The sequence below is a fragment of the Anopheles nili genome, chromosome X (genome assembly GCF_943737925.1).
Source record: "Anopheles nili chromosome X, idAnoNiliSN_F5_01, whole genome shotgun sequence".
Classification (NCBI taxonomy): domain Eukaryota; kingdom Metazoa; phylum Arthropoda; class Insecta; order Diptera; family Culicidae; genus Anopheles; species Anopheles nili.
In genome coordinates this window covers 9881426-9896298 of record NC_071293.1, presented here as the reverse complement: position 1 = coordinate 9896298, position 14873 = coordinate 9881426, and the positions used below count along the sequence as shown (strand labels likewise).

Sequence of the window (14873 nt, the reverse complement as noted above, 5' to 3'; positions counted from 1 at the left end):
GGGTTAGCTAGCGGGGTAAGGGATGTAGGGTAACAAATTACTGACGTACTAGTCAGCCATGACACCCACTCGGGCTGGTTGGTCTAGAGCAATGGTAGAGTAGAGAGCACATCAACAACAAAAATTGCCTCAATCACGTGGGTGTGGCGGCTATCTGAATCTGATCTGTGCCAGGACTGCTCGCAATTGTAGAGCAATGAGAGAGAGAGAGAGAGGGGAATAAATCTTACAAGATAGCCCACACCTGCAGGTGTGATAGGTCGAGTGCTAGAACCAAACAATTCCCCTTCTGATGTACGCTCTAGAGCGATGTCAACCTTCCGGGTTAGCGAGCTCCTCAAAACAAACAAAAAGTACTACTGCAAAACACCTATCTGAAATACACCTCAACACCTAGCTGGACGCCACCATGTAGTCATCGCCTTCTGGTGCTTGCGTTGTCACCTTCGCACTCTTCACATCCTTAGGTCGCTTTTTCCGCTCCACCAGCGCATCCTTTTTCAGCTTACTTCGCACCCGTGGCCGTTCGTCTAACGAACGCAGCTCGTCGAGAATATTCTCAGGTTCGTGTGGGGCCGTGCTGGTAGTACTGCCTGCTGAAACCGCCGGAGGTGTACTCGTCCCGATGTACTGTGGAGCGTGATGCGAGTACGCCGGATCGTTCGAGATGTTGATGTCCGCGAAATCCCGGAAGTTGGAGAACTGCTCCTCCTTCTGCGGTTTCTGCACCAGGTACGCCAGCTGAGGTCGCCCATGCCCGTTGTTGCCGTTGTAACCGAGCCCGTAGAAGTCATCCACGAAGCCCTTCCCCGGGACGTCTGAGTCGTAGTAGAACGTGCCACCTGCAGGGGGTTTGGAGATGAGAGCGAATTCACCGAGAAGTTGTCAGTACGTCCGTCTCAGAAGTTCGTCCGCAGCACTCACCTTTAATGATGCCGAAATCACCCGACCCGAGCAGTGGAGACGCGACATCCGCTAGAACTGGGGCAGGTCCGGCTGCGCCTGTTCGCAGCTTATTAAATCGCTGATCCACGGCGGCCTCCGTCGACTGGTAGTACGGCCGAGAGTGCCCCAGCGGTGGGATGTTACGGAAGAAGGTGGGATAGATTTTTTGCGCCGCCGGATGGTGCTCAACATCCGCCTGCGTCTGAGATCTGCCGCCGGTATGGCTGCTCGCGGAAGTTGCCTCAGTGTCACCGACCCGCAGGCTGGCTAGCTCGAAAACTTGTTTCTCCGGTAATGGTAGCGTTGGGGCGAAGACCTGCTCGTCGGAGGACACGTCGGCGGGAAACAGGCTGCCACCGTACAGTGACAGTGGGGTAAACGACCCTGGAAGAGTGATTGGAAGAGTAGATTGGATTAGTTCCCGTGTCAGCCGGCATGACTACGCGTGTATCTTCGCAGGTCTTCGCCGGACTTCACTCTCGGGTCTGAGCAATCGCGAGAAACATGGCCCAGAAACGAGACCACGAGGGTGCGGTTTACGGATGTGAACGGGATCTTTGTCTGAGGTTGAGTTTGTTCTTGGTGAGCCGCTCGAAATTAGAAAGTTGACTAACCATGCGACCTGGACGTTGACGATCGCAATTCTGGTGATTGCTCCCCACTGCACCCTTTGAAGGGCGCCACACCCTCACTCCAGAAGCTAACTTGTTCCCTCTGAGTACTTCAGCGTTGTGAAACCTTTACCAACGGGACCGACAGAGTGATGTCTGCCCATGTCCATGTTCAAGCTAGTACTTCCTTGTGGAAATGAGGAAAAAAACTCCAGCTCGATCAGGCGAAACTGGTTTGCGATGACAGAGTGGCATGAGAAATTGCTTTTTAGGAAATCAGCCATACACACACACGCACACATTCACGCACCGCATGCTCGTGCAGGTGATCGGATCAGATTAATGATGGTGCACTAATTAATGCTGCGCGTTGATCCGTTGTCCGTGGCACAAGAGATGGCAAGAGAGCAGGCCAAAAGAGGCCTGTGAGAGAGAGAGAGAGATAGCGTGTCAGGAAGGGAGTGTCAAAGGTACGGTCAGTGACAGTGCATCGTACGTCACCTCGAGAGTGGCGCACCCTCGCGCGAATTAGTGTGGCGTGCGTTTAAATAATTCAAATTCAGCACCGGCACGATCGCTCGGTCGATCGATCAGGCGTGTGGGGGGAGGGCTGGAAAAAGGGAAAGCCCTCTTCACCTCCACTGCCTCCTCCTCCGGTGAGCGGTGGTTTAGGATGGATGGATTTCTCAAACGGCAGAAACCCTTTACGAACAGTTCGGTGGCGATCGTTAATCAAGCGAATAACATGGCTTCGTAATATTCTATCCCTCTACCTGTGGGTCTTTCGGCATACCCCTTACTTCATTCGCTTTCTAGCCACCATTAAGGCGTTATGGTTTAGCCGTTTTATTTTTTTTTTTTTCGTTGCCGCCATTTTCCATCACCCCACCGAAAGCCGAACGCTCCTGCGAACATTGGGTAATGGACGTGGGCTTTTGGTGCTGAAACCGATCGATCTGGGCGCGTTTGAGCCTCTTTTTTTTGCTTTTTTTTTTGCGCAACACCACTCGCTAGAACTGCCACAGGCAACAACCGTTCGAACCGCTTCGCTCGTGCACGGGTAACAAAATTGTACCCACAAGTACTGTTTGCTGAAAACGCGCACGTGCCAACCCCGCGGTGGATAAGCGCGGGCGCATTCAAGCACGAAGCAGAACGCAAACACGGAAGCACAACCGATCTACCACCGAAGTGGGCACGATCGATAGCAAGCGGTCGGTTCAGGAGCACCCGATCTCGGCAAGCGTTTCGCACACGAAAAAAAAAAGAAAAAAAAACGTCGCAATAACGCTGCTTATTGCGACACCGGAGACGATCCAGAATTGGCGAACTTTGGGCCGTGGTTGATGCGAACCCACGGTTTCGAACACCAATCGTCAAGGTTAGCGCCCCAGCTTTTGGGTGGTGTGTTGGTCTCTCTTCCGCAACCCCTCAGGACCTCTCTCTCTCTCTCTCCCTCCGGTTCTGAAGGTGGGAGGCAGTAACAAAAGTGAAAGTAACGCGGGCGAGAGTTAGTGTTCTCGCGGCCCGCACTCGGTCGCATTTAGAACGGTCTTTGGAGGTGCGGCCCCAGCGAGAACCTGTTTTTGGTTTGAAACCAAGGGAGTTAGGTGGTTTTCGCGAGAAGACATTACCCCGTTTCCGGTACCGGAGTGCTGTTACTAAGCAACGGTTTTCTAATCGAACGAGCTGAGACCATTTTGGGAGCCCGAAACCACGATTGCTCAGTAGCAATGTCAACGCTTATATAGAGATCCAAGATGGCAGCCTCTTCGGCATTGGTTCCGCTCATTAGAACTGGCCGGCGGGGGTGGGTAGTTGAGCTGGTGGAGGTGGACCGGGAAATAGACCAGGCGGAAAAACGAGTGGCCCGGCCAAGGGCATGTAATTGCGGACACTGAGCAATGGTGAGAAGCTTAAGCCACCGAGGCTGTACGAGACGTCACTGCAAAGCCTAATTTGGCAGGCTCACATGCACACACACACCAAGCACAGTTTGTACCCGGTAGGGTGAGAAAATGGCGCATTGCAGGGGGTTGCAGGGAGCACGGCCAATTGTCATTAACCCAGGTGGGGGCGACAACTCAACATAGAAATGGGGGGCCTGTTGAGTTGTCGACTTGACGATCTCTAGCGAGCTCATTTTGGGGGGGGAGAACCTCGGAGATATAGAACGTACATCGCCAGTACCGCACGCGTGTGTGAGAATGGGCTGCTGTAACAGCATATGGTGCGGGTTGGTGTTGGTGCACCGCTATGAGAACAGAGCCACACAACAAAGGCAGAATATGCGAAGGTCTGCGGCACACATTCTCGTTGGGGTTTTTCGAATTGCTGTTGGCTTTTTTTTTTGCTGCTTTACCCCTCCGTTTGCAGTCACAGATAGCTGCACCCCTCAGCGACTCGTGGGGTTTTCCCGGGGCAGGGGGGAGGGGGGGGCAGAGAAGGGTAGGCACCACACACACACACACACGTGCAGGTTGAAGTGCTTGCTTTGGAAGCACGATCGATACCTCGCGGGAGAAATCTGCAGCCGAAAGGAGAGCTTTTACGTCTCGATCGCAATCGTACTTCCGTTCGCAACTCTATTCGATCAGACGTCTTTTGGTTCCTGGACCGTAACGTAACGTAAGCACCAGGTCTCCCCATCCGGCTCCCCCCTTTCCTTCCCCTTTTCTCCCCCCATGGCAAGTGCGTTTGCCCAAAATCGCACGTTGCTGTTGAGACCATAAACGGTTACGATGGCAGGTACCGGTCAGCTGTGGGATAAATAACACCCCATGCAGGAAGAGAAAGAGCGAGAGAGAGAGAGAGAGGGAAGAACAGCAAAGGATAGTGGGGTAAGGTCGGGGGGATAGAAATGCCCCCCCCCCCCCCCGCTTGGTTAAAGAGGTACGGTAGACCCTCCAAAATGAACGAGAGCAAAGAAAAAGCCCTCCCAGAGAGCCCAGAAGAAAAGACCCCAGCGTGGTCAAGGAGATGGTCGCGCAAAAGGCCGACGCTTCGTCATCAGCTGCGAGGCTAGGGAAGAAGAGAGCACGAAAGCGAGAGTGAGTGAAGGAAAAAAGAAAGAAAAAAAAAATCAACAACAAAATGCACGCCGATTATGAAACAGTAATCCACTACTTCCCTGGTGAGGCTGGTTGTTGTTGCGTTAACCGTAGCCTTTCCCCACTTAGGTTTTGGAGTTCCGCGTCGGAAGTTTGGTTTCGGCACGTTGCCCCTTCCACCCCACCCCCCTCTTTCCCTTCAAAGAGAGGTGGTTTGTTGGTACAGGCTGAAGATGGTACCTAATGCGTGCGTGATGCGTGCTTTCGGAAGCTGTTTCGGAAGGCATTCCAGCACCAGTCGGTGAGATAAGCACACGCAAGCACACAGCACGTCACGTTTGAACGAGCGAATGAACGCCCTAAGCTGATCGGTAGCGCTCAGGAGTACTTCAGATATCTTAGGTATCTCAGGTGGAGATTAAGACGTCTTCCATGCGTCTGAGCCTGATAACGGATGTCCACAGAGGGCGCGATTGATGTGATTCTCGGAGGCTCACACAGTGTACAGGAAGTTGCGAGCTACATCTCCACCTCCACTCCCAACCCCAGCACACTTACCATCACTGACTGCAGACGGTTGATGGTGGTTGATCGCAGAGGTTCTACCGTCACCGTCAGCCCGGGAAACGACGACGATAAGCAGCAGACTACAGACGAACCGGTAACAGCACATGGCGGCGTTCGTTCGGTTCGTTTTGCGCTCTCTTCAGGTCGGTTGCATAACCCGCTGCTTGGAGTCCGGTTGATGGCGCGTCGATGCGGCAACTGGTCCCGGCTTCCTGGTCCCTGCGATAACTGCGCGGGTTATCCTCAAGATGTTCAACACCTGCTGGTGAGGTTCGGCAACTTTGCGATTTTGTGGCGAGTTTTCCCAAACCGATCCACACACGCCGCGGATGTTTGCGGAAAATGTCAACACACCCACACTACACTCTCACACACACACACACACCCACATGCACACGTGGCCACACACATACGCGTCCGCACACCCCCGCACACGAACCAAACAAACAAAAAAAAACCCCTCTGCTAGAGAGCCACCGGCGTCGCGCCACGAGATGCTGTCCCGTCCCGACGTGTACCGCACCGATCTGGCGTGTGTTTGCTTTTCCCTGGCGCGGCAATGAATGAGAAAAACCACTTTTCACTTTCTTCGCGCGACCCCGGGGCTCGCGCGGACCAACCTCGTCGGGTGGGAGCGGCGGCGTCTGAGGTGCTGGAGTTTCGGAGCCAGAGTGACGGTTGCCTCCCCGCGGACCGTTGCGCGGGTTTTTGCCGCGTGCTCGTGGGAGGGGAGAGGGGGAGGGGAGAGGAGGGGGGGGGACAGTGGGACTGGAAGGGTCGAGTGGGGGTTGGTCTCCATTGGATCTCCATGCGTGGTGGTGGTGGTGGTGGTGGATTTGCTGTCCTTTTCCTGCCCACGTGCGAACCCTTTGGCGGGCCGTTCCCTTCTGGGCTTTTGGTGGGCGCTCCTTTGGATCTCGCTGGTGGCCGAGGGGAGGGGGGAAGAGAGCGGGGGGGAGGGGGGGGGGGGGGTTAGGAGAAGGGTCGACCAGCACACAGAACGTTTAGCAGCGAACAAAGAGTGTGCAGCGTGCGAAGGAGTCTGCGACGGTGCGATTTGAATTGTTTTTTTTTTAAACCCGGGCACATTTTGGGGTTATGAATTCGTACAATTCCGTGTCTTGGGGCCCTGCTTTGGGCAGCAGCATTTGGGGAGTTTGAGCCCATCCTCACAGGCACACACACGCACACACATTCGGGTTGGAAAACGTGCGTTGTTTTTCCTCGCCAACCATGGGGTAGTGGGGAAGTTTTTCTTTTCGTAAGTAGCTCCGTAACGTGGTGGGCAAGCGTTACCGCATGATACGTCGCGAGTTAGCCATCAAGCAGGGTGGTGTGGGGAAGGAGGAGAGTGAGGGGGGGGGGGGGAGAGAGGGGAGGTTAAAGCTGGCCTCCTTCCAAGCCCTTGCACGTCCATCGAGGGTCCATCCGGATCGCAAACACATTGTAGGAGTGTGTTGCATCTGCCTTTGGAGAAGCTGGCGAAGAGGAAAACCCCCATTGGAGGGTGTTGATGCACCTGAGAGAGGTGTCGAGAGTGTGAGAGAGAGAGAGAGCTTTTTTGGCGATCAGCTGAAGCTAGTTACTTGAAAGAAAAGACTCGCGTGGTAGCGAGGAATCAGTTCTGCAGCAAAATAGTATTAAAAGAAAAGAAGAAGAAGCGGACGCCATTTTCGTGGCCCCATGACATAAGCGCAGACGGTTGAGCTTTTTTTTTCCTCTCATCCTCCACCATCCATCCCCATCCACCCTCTCCCTTACCAACGGCTCATCAACCAGTTGTTTTTGCTCGCTGCATTATAGTGGCTCGTTGTTTTGGCGTCCTCTCTCTCTCTCTCGCGCGCGCATGCAACCCCTTTCTCGATTACACTATCCCTTCCCTGGCACCCCTTTCACCCGCCCCCTCCCTCCTCTACTTTCCCCCACACTCGGGGGGGGGGGGGTTTTTTGGAAGCGCCGGCCGAAGACGAGTTACGTCGTCTTCAGGCCGATAGTGCACATGGCGCCAAATGGAACAAGTTGCGCGCGCATCGCTCTGCTGCTCGCGTGTTCACCACCGTTTGTTTGCCAATTTGGCCGTGCCACCCCCGAGTGATGGGGTGGGAGTGCACGGCAGGGGCTTTGGGGGTTGACGTGTGCAAGCGGCGAAACCTAAAATCGAACGAAAGTAACACACAAAGGAATGAGATTGGTGGGGGATGAAAAGGGAGCGAAAAGAGGGGAGGAGGAGAGCGAGGTGCAGCATAACAAAATACAAACAAGCACATAAACACGCTCCAACGAGCCAATTTTAAAGTTTATCGCGAAACCAGAACGATGCTGAGCGCGCGTGTGTGTGTGCGAGAGAAGGAGCGAGCCGATAGTGAATGGAAAACCCCCCGAAAGAGTGAGCGAGAAAGAGAGAGAGAGAGAGCCCAGTGGGGAAAGAGAAACATTAGTAAAACAGCAGGCCCGTAACCAGAACGGTTATGGCTTAATCGATGAGGCTGTTGCGATGGTTTGATCGGAAATTATGCCCGAAGCTTTCGCGGTTTGAAACTGGGGTGGTATGGGAGGAGGGTTGTTGGAAAGAGGGGTTTCGGGAAAGGAGGTCTTAGAAAGCTAACGAGCCCAATTCTGGGCGCTTCTTAGCGCTGAAGTAATAAGAAGTAAAACGAAGAGAAACGCAAAACCCGCCGCATTTTGTAGTGACCTTGGTTGATGCTTGCGTCAGGTGCTAATCTTTTTACTAGCACAGCTTAGCATTTAGCTTCTAAAAGAGGCCAACGGTTTGCGAGAGGCTGCTGCACATGGTTGGGATGCTGGAGTAAGCCGTTCAACAGCATTAGCTATAAATCAGAACGATGAAAAGCAATGCTGCTGCAATGTGTGAAAAGCTTGAAAAAGCTTGCATGTGAAAGAATTCATGAAATGTTTCATGTGCTTTTTTATCACGTCGAAACGCAAGGAATGGTAAAAGCTACATAATCAGTTGAGTGATAGAAGTGGACAGATTAATCCAGTGATAATTTATTTTTTTCCTGTATTTTGTTTTCATCCTTCTCATTACATGCCTAAACCATACGCATTTTACCTCCTTTTCCTTTTCATCTTCCTTCTTCATATTCATTGTTTCTCTTAAATATATGATAAATGTAGTAAAACTTGTTCAATGATGATGTGTTTAGGTTTTACCACAATTTGAGTTGGAACTTAAAAAAAAAAAGGAATATTTCCAACGATACCGAATTGGCGCACAAGCGATGTTTTTGCATGCAATTGGTTGGCAGGATATGTTGCGGTGTTTTCAAAAAAATTCATTGCAACAGAGTTCGAAAAAAATCATTGCAACAAATGCTCGTCTAGTATTAACAATAATTTTTTCATCCAAAATTTTACTATCAGAGGCCCTGTTATTTTTGAATAAATGAGCCACTTCGTATGGTTAGCAATTCAATTTTATCTATATAGAACAACAATAATTACCAATGGAAAACCATTCATGACATGTTTTCTAAGTATTCATGAAGTGTTCATTCCGCTGAATATGATTCATCCCCCATGTTTTGACATTTCGATGAATACTGTGTAGAAACTTTGTTTTTGTTTACATTCTTGAAAACGAGCACCAACCAAGCAACTTCATTTTAAGAAAAAAGTGCAAATAAATTAATTTAGCTCGTTTCTCATCAAAAATGATGTGCTCAATTATTTACGGGAATCAGTGGCTGAAGCTGAACGTCGAAAACAACCTGGTCCGTGACCTTCCAGCTGCAATTCAACGAAGGACGGTAGGTAGCAGCTAACACCAGCACTGGCTTGCTGGAAGTGTCGTAAAACTTCTAGCAACAGCATTGATATATTGAATGACTAATATATTGTATATTGAATGTCTTTCTAGGGTCTACATCCGACGGAATACTATTTCACCCAGAATGGACGTCGCATTCAGTCGGATCTCAACAGCGTGCGCTCTGATGTACCGCTGCGCATTTGCGAAAGGCTGCCTGGTGGCAAGGGCGGGTTTGGTTCGATGTTACGCGCCATCGGGGCACAGATCGAGAAAACCACCAACCGCGAGGCATGCCGCGATCTAAGTGGACGCCGACTGCGTGACATCAACGAGGAAAAACGCTTGAAAGCGTACCTGGAAAAGCAACAGGAAGCGGACGAAGACGAGCGCGTGAAGGCGGAGAGGAAAATCGCCAAGCTGCTCGCTAAACCCAAGCATGAGTTCGAGGACAAGGAGTACGAGCACACGCGCAGTGAGCTGGTCGTATTGGCGGACGAAGCCATCCAGGAGGGATTGCAGAAGGCGATTGCAGGCGAGGAGCAGCGTGTGAATGCCACGGCCAGTGCGAAACCGGGTGCTTCAAAGCGGAAGCAACCTGAGACTAGCACCGGTAATGCAAAACGGAATAAGAAATCGAATCTCTGGCTGGGTTCGGATGATCTGAGCTCTTCCACTGAGACGGACGATGATTCAAGCCAGGAAGACGACAAAAGCAGTGATAGCGGATTGGCCGTCGCCACGAAGGGTAATGAACAGCTGAAAGCGCAAATCAAGAGCTAGGGTACAATATTTTATTCAAGAGGTGAGTCCTCACCAGAACGACATCAGGATACGGCATGATTACGCATGATTAAGCTCAATTATTCAATTCAAGGATTCAATTATTAGAATTATTAGCATCAATCAAGATCAAGATCGAAATTTTGTTTAATGCTACAAACAGTATATGGCCAGCATAATTGCCATTTGATTACGTTTAATTCCATTTTATCAAGTAGCTTTACATATTACAAATATAACAATCTGACGACCATTCTGCCTCCAGTAACCGATAAGATCGAATGTGTTTTTGGTCGCTCTTTCGGAGAAGAATTCTAGCTAGCTTAACGGATCGTGAAGCGTAAAAGTCGAACGGCCCCACTGTAGACAGCCTCTACCACAAAGAAACTGCAGCAAAATTCTCTGGACGCAATGTCCCAAATTCTAAATTGCAGAGCTAGCAGCATTACTTTATGCGCACCCGACGGAACAGCATTTTATTTTCACAGACAGCTCAAGCTCGGTCGAAGCAACGAAATTCTTAAAGGCAATGAGAATGCAGATGCATTGGCTAAGCAAAGCGCCACAGAAGGCGTTTTCTACAACCGACCGATCTCTAGAGAGTTATTTTCCTTTTTGCCAAAGGAAACTGTCTTATCCTATGATTCCCTCTCCCTCCAACTCGACCAGCTTTCTATATGTTGAAATGTCTGGATAAAATATATGTAATAACACCAGGAAAACAATGGAGGCAGAAATATAAGTTTTCGAATGGCTCCTTGTCTCGTTCAACAATCATGTTATGTTCAGGAAATCATGAGTTATCATAAGTGTTGGAAATTGTAATTATCTTGAATCAATTTAAAAAAATGAATTTCTTACCGCAACCAAAAATAACCCAAAAATAATAGACAAGACTTACACACAGTACACATTTATAACACATCAACACGAAATTCTAGTTTAACCGCATATGCTAGGGATAACGCAAATAAAGGGAAAAAATGCCCTTTGTACGATACACTGGCGGCTTATGTGGAGCCGCTCAAAAGGCTTGTTCGTCACAGTAAATAAAAAAAGAGGACCAGATTGTTAGAAATAAGACAAAAGAATTGAACTCGGAAAATTTAACGGAAGATTAGGTCACTTAATGAATGAATGAAAATGAATTTATAATGAGATAGTAACAAGTCATTGTGGCTCTAACAGAATTCCGTTTCGTTTCCGAAGAAAGACCACATTTATATAAACGATATAAATGATGATTTAATTTCAATCCAGCCGCATTCGACTCGAAATAAAAATGGCAACAAAATGTTATTATAAGGAACGCCAAGCAAGAGGCAAATCACATCTAATCCATTGCCAAGGAGCAACTCAAGGCCTGGGGACACTTATTCGAATACCTCTGTATAATATATCAATTTTATAACAAAGACAACCACCTCGTATGTTATCAATTCCAATCCGAACATGGCGACACCATTTATCGATTATGCATCTCGCAGTGCATGGAGAAGTTACAATGTCGCCAACAACTCGTTCTAAAGGCTCAAACGAACTGCATGCCGATTTATAGCTGCCCGGGTGCAATCGAACCAGATAACGACACCGTGATCGCTGGACCGGCTTTACCGGGCGAGATAGCGTCGTATTGCCCTTTTTTTTCTAGGTCAAACTGAATCACAAGTAGGGCGTCCGCACGTGACGCGAGGAAGCATTCGAACAAGGGACTGAGAACGGTCTGCCGAACGGTGCTGCGTTTCGCAGGGTTTCGATAATGTCGTTCCCTTCGGGGGTGATCCGTGGCCGCTGGCAGAACAGCAGAACAGCAGAACAGCAGATGCAGATGCTAGAACCGATATAGTCACGGCTGAGTGGATCTCTATTCTCGAGACGTTGCGTGATGCCGTGAGGTGATTAGTTGAGAAAGGAGTTTGCAAGAGATTTTAATTAAATGAGATGAGATGGCGCTGGTAACGTGCGGTTGGGGGTGTTACGCCTGTAGTGGTTTTGGACATGTTTTACGAGGGGTTTAGAGGGTGTAAGTGCTTTAATATTACTATTACATGCTTTCTTGAATTGTTTAGTAACGAAATAAACGAAAAATAGGGGAAGTAATTGTTCAGATGTTTATAGATGTACTACTGCTTCTCCAGCAACATAGAAATTGTGTACAAACATCAATTCCAGAAGAACACATCCGCTCAAAAGACATAAAGATAACGACCCTACCGAATGGTTCAACAGCAGCAGTACATCCAGCTCGTCCCAGGTCCAGGCCTACCCCGACATCGTGAACAGCCTATAGTACCAATCGGGGATTTCGCACCACGACCGGACCTCAGTAGGCTTAGCTGGTTTTACTCTGCACACGGCACACTCTCCACTCGAGGTACTGTTCGGTCGGTGCGCTTCCCCACTTCGAGTTTTCGGTTTTGCGCACGGCCCGCAACAACTTCACCTCCCGAGCAGGTGCCCTATTCTGCTGGCCTCCCGCTTTTTTTGTGGCTTATCGTTGTCACCGAGAGCCAGAGCTCGCTGAGGTTCGATTGTCTCGCGATGGACACCGACCTGACCGGACCGGGGCAACACCTTCGTCCAGAAGTTGCCTCAAAACAATCACTCTGCTTGTCACACCTGGCCGATTGACCAGGCAGGTTATTGGCCTCCCCTCGGTGGGTAATCGGGTCACTTGCAACGGTGACGTTATCAGCCGGGAAGGTGCGCTTATCGGTCCTATCGGGTACTGGTCAACTATCGGCTAAGGGGGGGGTTTATAAAGCCCTATGCCACTCTGTACTGCACGCAGCAGTCAGTCCGCTCACGATGGATCACAATCATGGCGGTCCGGACGACAACGTCGCGGACGGTTGCCCAATGCAGATGTCCGTAAGTTGGCCGTCTGCCTAGCTACCAATATCTACCTCAGAGTTTCTGACACCTGCCTGGGTTCTGTGTCTTCTACAAGTAGTTCCACGCCGGAAGCTGCGAGGTGATTTTGTTCCCGAGTTGGGCCACAACCGAGACCGGTGCGTTTGTCGGTGCAACGATTGGGTTCTTCCTGTTGGCGTTTGCGTACGAGGGTCTCAAGTATGGTCGCGAACTACTGCACGTCTCAGGCGGGAGCACATCAGGTGATGGACCTGACAACAAACGGACGCTTCGGTAAGTAGCTGAGTGAGGTCTTCGAGGCAGAGTTTGTGAAGAAGTCTTCGTCGAGTGGTGGTTCGGGTTCTGTGTGTTGTGCTGCACTGCGGATGGGTGATGGTGACCGGAAGGACAGCTTCTCTTCCTCTACACCCTCTCCCCCCCCTCCTCACTTTCTACCCTTGCTCCTTCTTTGCTCTTCAATCAAAGCAACGCATCGACCGGGTGCGCTCAATCCGTCCGTGGCGGGCCAAATTAAATGCCACACGGAAACCCGGAGCCGGATGTCGCAACGGAATGCTGCAACCGGGTCGACAAACGGGGTCGATCGAATGGCGGCTTATGAGGCCACGTGCCGGGTGAAATTAACAAAACGCCACGAAAGGCGAGTGCTGGAGTGCGCGAGGAAGCGAAAAAAAACCCCTTTGCACTCGATTGGCTTGCGGCGGGGGGGGGGGGGGGGGGGGGAAAGAGGTGGGAGAAAGGCGGATGACGGGCGCGCCTGTGTGTGTGTGTGTGAGAGAGAGAGAGTGGTGCCAAAATCCTTTCCGCGAGTCCTTTCTCGGTGCGTTTACGTTTCATCTTCCGTTTGCAGAGCTTACGGAGGGTTCCGAAGACGGTGGATACAGTCACACACACACACACGCACACGTGCACCCACACACACACACACGAACGCACGAACGCACAATGGGCAATTTATCAAATAAAGCGATTATTAATTTCACTTGTGGCACACGCGCCGGCCCTTCGGATCGCCGGTTTTTCATCCTAAAGGGGTTCACTTTGTAGCTCTCTCTCTCACTCTCACTCTCTCTCTCTCTCTCCCTTTCTACCAAACACCGGAAAGGATTGCAAACGTCCTCCTGCTGTGCCTAATGAGTCGATCGGTGCGCTGTCGTGCGTGCGTGCGCGTGTGTGAGTAGCCTTCCCCACGGGATCAGTTACCAGCCTTGGAGGCCTAAAAGGTGAACGAATGTGTGAGGTTAAGTGTACCAGGTGCCGGGATCGGTGGTACACCTTCATTTGGGCAGCCCCGGCCTGGCCCTTACCCTTCCACCCAGCCGCACTTGACGGAGGGTGTCGAAAGATTTTCCTTCGTTTCTTTTTTTTTTTTTTCTGCGATTCATTTCCTTTTTTTTTCGGGTGGAAGGATTTTAGGGGTCCTTTTTGGGAAAGCGCACCACCAGGGAAGGCGTAATTGACGGACGTCGGCGATGCGGCGATGCGGCGAAGGGTTTTCCCTACGCCCCGGCCACGGAATCGTTTGTTCTTTCAACCCTCTCGTGCGGCACGCGGCTCGAGTGGGGCTGGAAAAGCGTTTCATCTTTCGTTTGATCCTCGCCGTGTACAAGCCTCCCTTCTAAGGACACAAGAGGAAACTCGCACACACACACGCACACACACACACGTAGCCATACCGCAAAAAAAGGGCAATTCAACCCACCACTCGGTGGAGGGCCTCGTTCTACTGCACGATGTTGTAACGATGCCCTTTTAATGTTTTTGTTCCACAGCCAAGCCCTGCTCAACAGGACACACGTCGTGCAGACGTTGCTCCATCTCCTGCAGGTGAGCGTATCGTACATCCTGATGCTGATCGTCATGACCTACAACTGCTGGCTGTTTCTGGCGGTGGTGCTGGGTGCGATGTGCGGGTACTACGTGTTCGGTTGGGTGCGGAACAGCTCCGTCGATCCAACCGAGCACTGTAACTGAACCAAAGGCACGTCTGATGAGACCTCCACTTATGGGGAGCCTTAGCGGTGTTACCGGCTCTAAGGCCTCCAGCAGGGCGTTCACACTCCGGCCCTTTTTGCTGTTGAGAAATGCTTCACTAGCAACGGATCTAGCGTCCAACGTCCACTTCAGGCTCAGGCACGTACAGCGACGGAAGTGATAGCAGAAGTAGCAGTAAGATAGCAGGAGTGCGCTTTTATTCGTGAGCGATCAGGAAGCACGATAAGCGGCAACGCTCATTTTAGCTGTATCAAACTGCCTGCAGGTAGGCAACAAGTT

At 50.8% G+C, this 14873-nt stretch overlaps 3 protein-coding genes across 3 annotated transcripts; 2 read left to right on the top strand and 1 right to left on the bottom strand.

Annotated features, from left to right (window-relative positions):
- Nucleotides 1-393: 393 nt before the first annotated feature.
- LOC128729086 (uncharacterized) lies at nt 394-5279 on the bottom strand. The gene is made up of 3 exons (XM_053822737.1): nt 5165-5279; nt 925-1329; nt 394-842 (listed from the first exon to the last, which is right to left on the bottom strand). Exons 1-3 carry the CDS (start codon nt 5277-5279, stop codon nt 394-396), a joined length of 969 nt encoding a protein of 322 aa, XP_053678712.1.
- A 3571-nt stretch (nt 5280-8850) lies between these two features.
- On the top strand, nt 8851-9741 carry LOC128729137 (splicing regulator SDE2-like). Its single transcript, XM_053822788.1, has 2 exons — nt 8851-8943; nt 9054-9741. Exons 1-2 carry the CDS (start codon nt 8851-8853, stop codon nt 9723-9725), a joined length of 765 nt encoding a protein of 254 aa, XP_053678763.1. The 3' UTR covers nt 9726-9741.
- Nucleotides 9742-12474: 2733 nt separating this feature from the next.
- Nucleotides 12475-14657, top strand: LOC128729140 (high affinity copper uptake protein 1). Its single transcript, XM_053822792.1, has 3 exons — nt 12475-12596; nt 12679-12872; nt 14372-14657. Exons 1-3 carry the CDS (start codon nt 12534-12536, stop codon nt 14571-14573), a joined length of 459 nt encoding a protein of 152 aa, XP_053678767.1. The 5' UTR covers nt 12475-12533; the 3' UTR covers nt 14574-14657.
- The last annotated feature ends 216 nt before the right edge of the window (nt 14658-14873 follow it).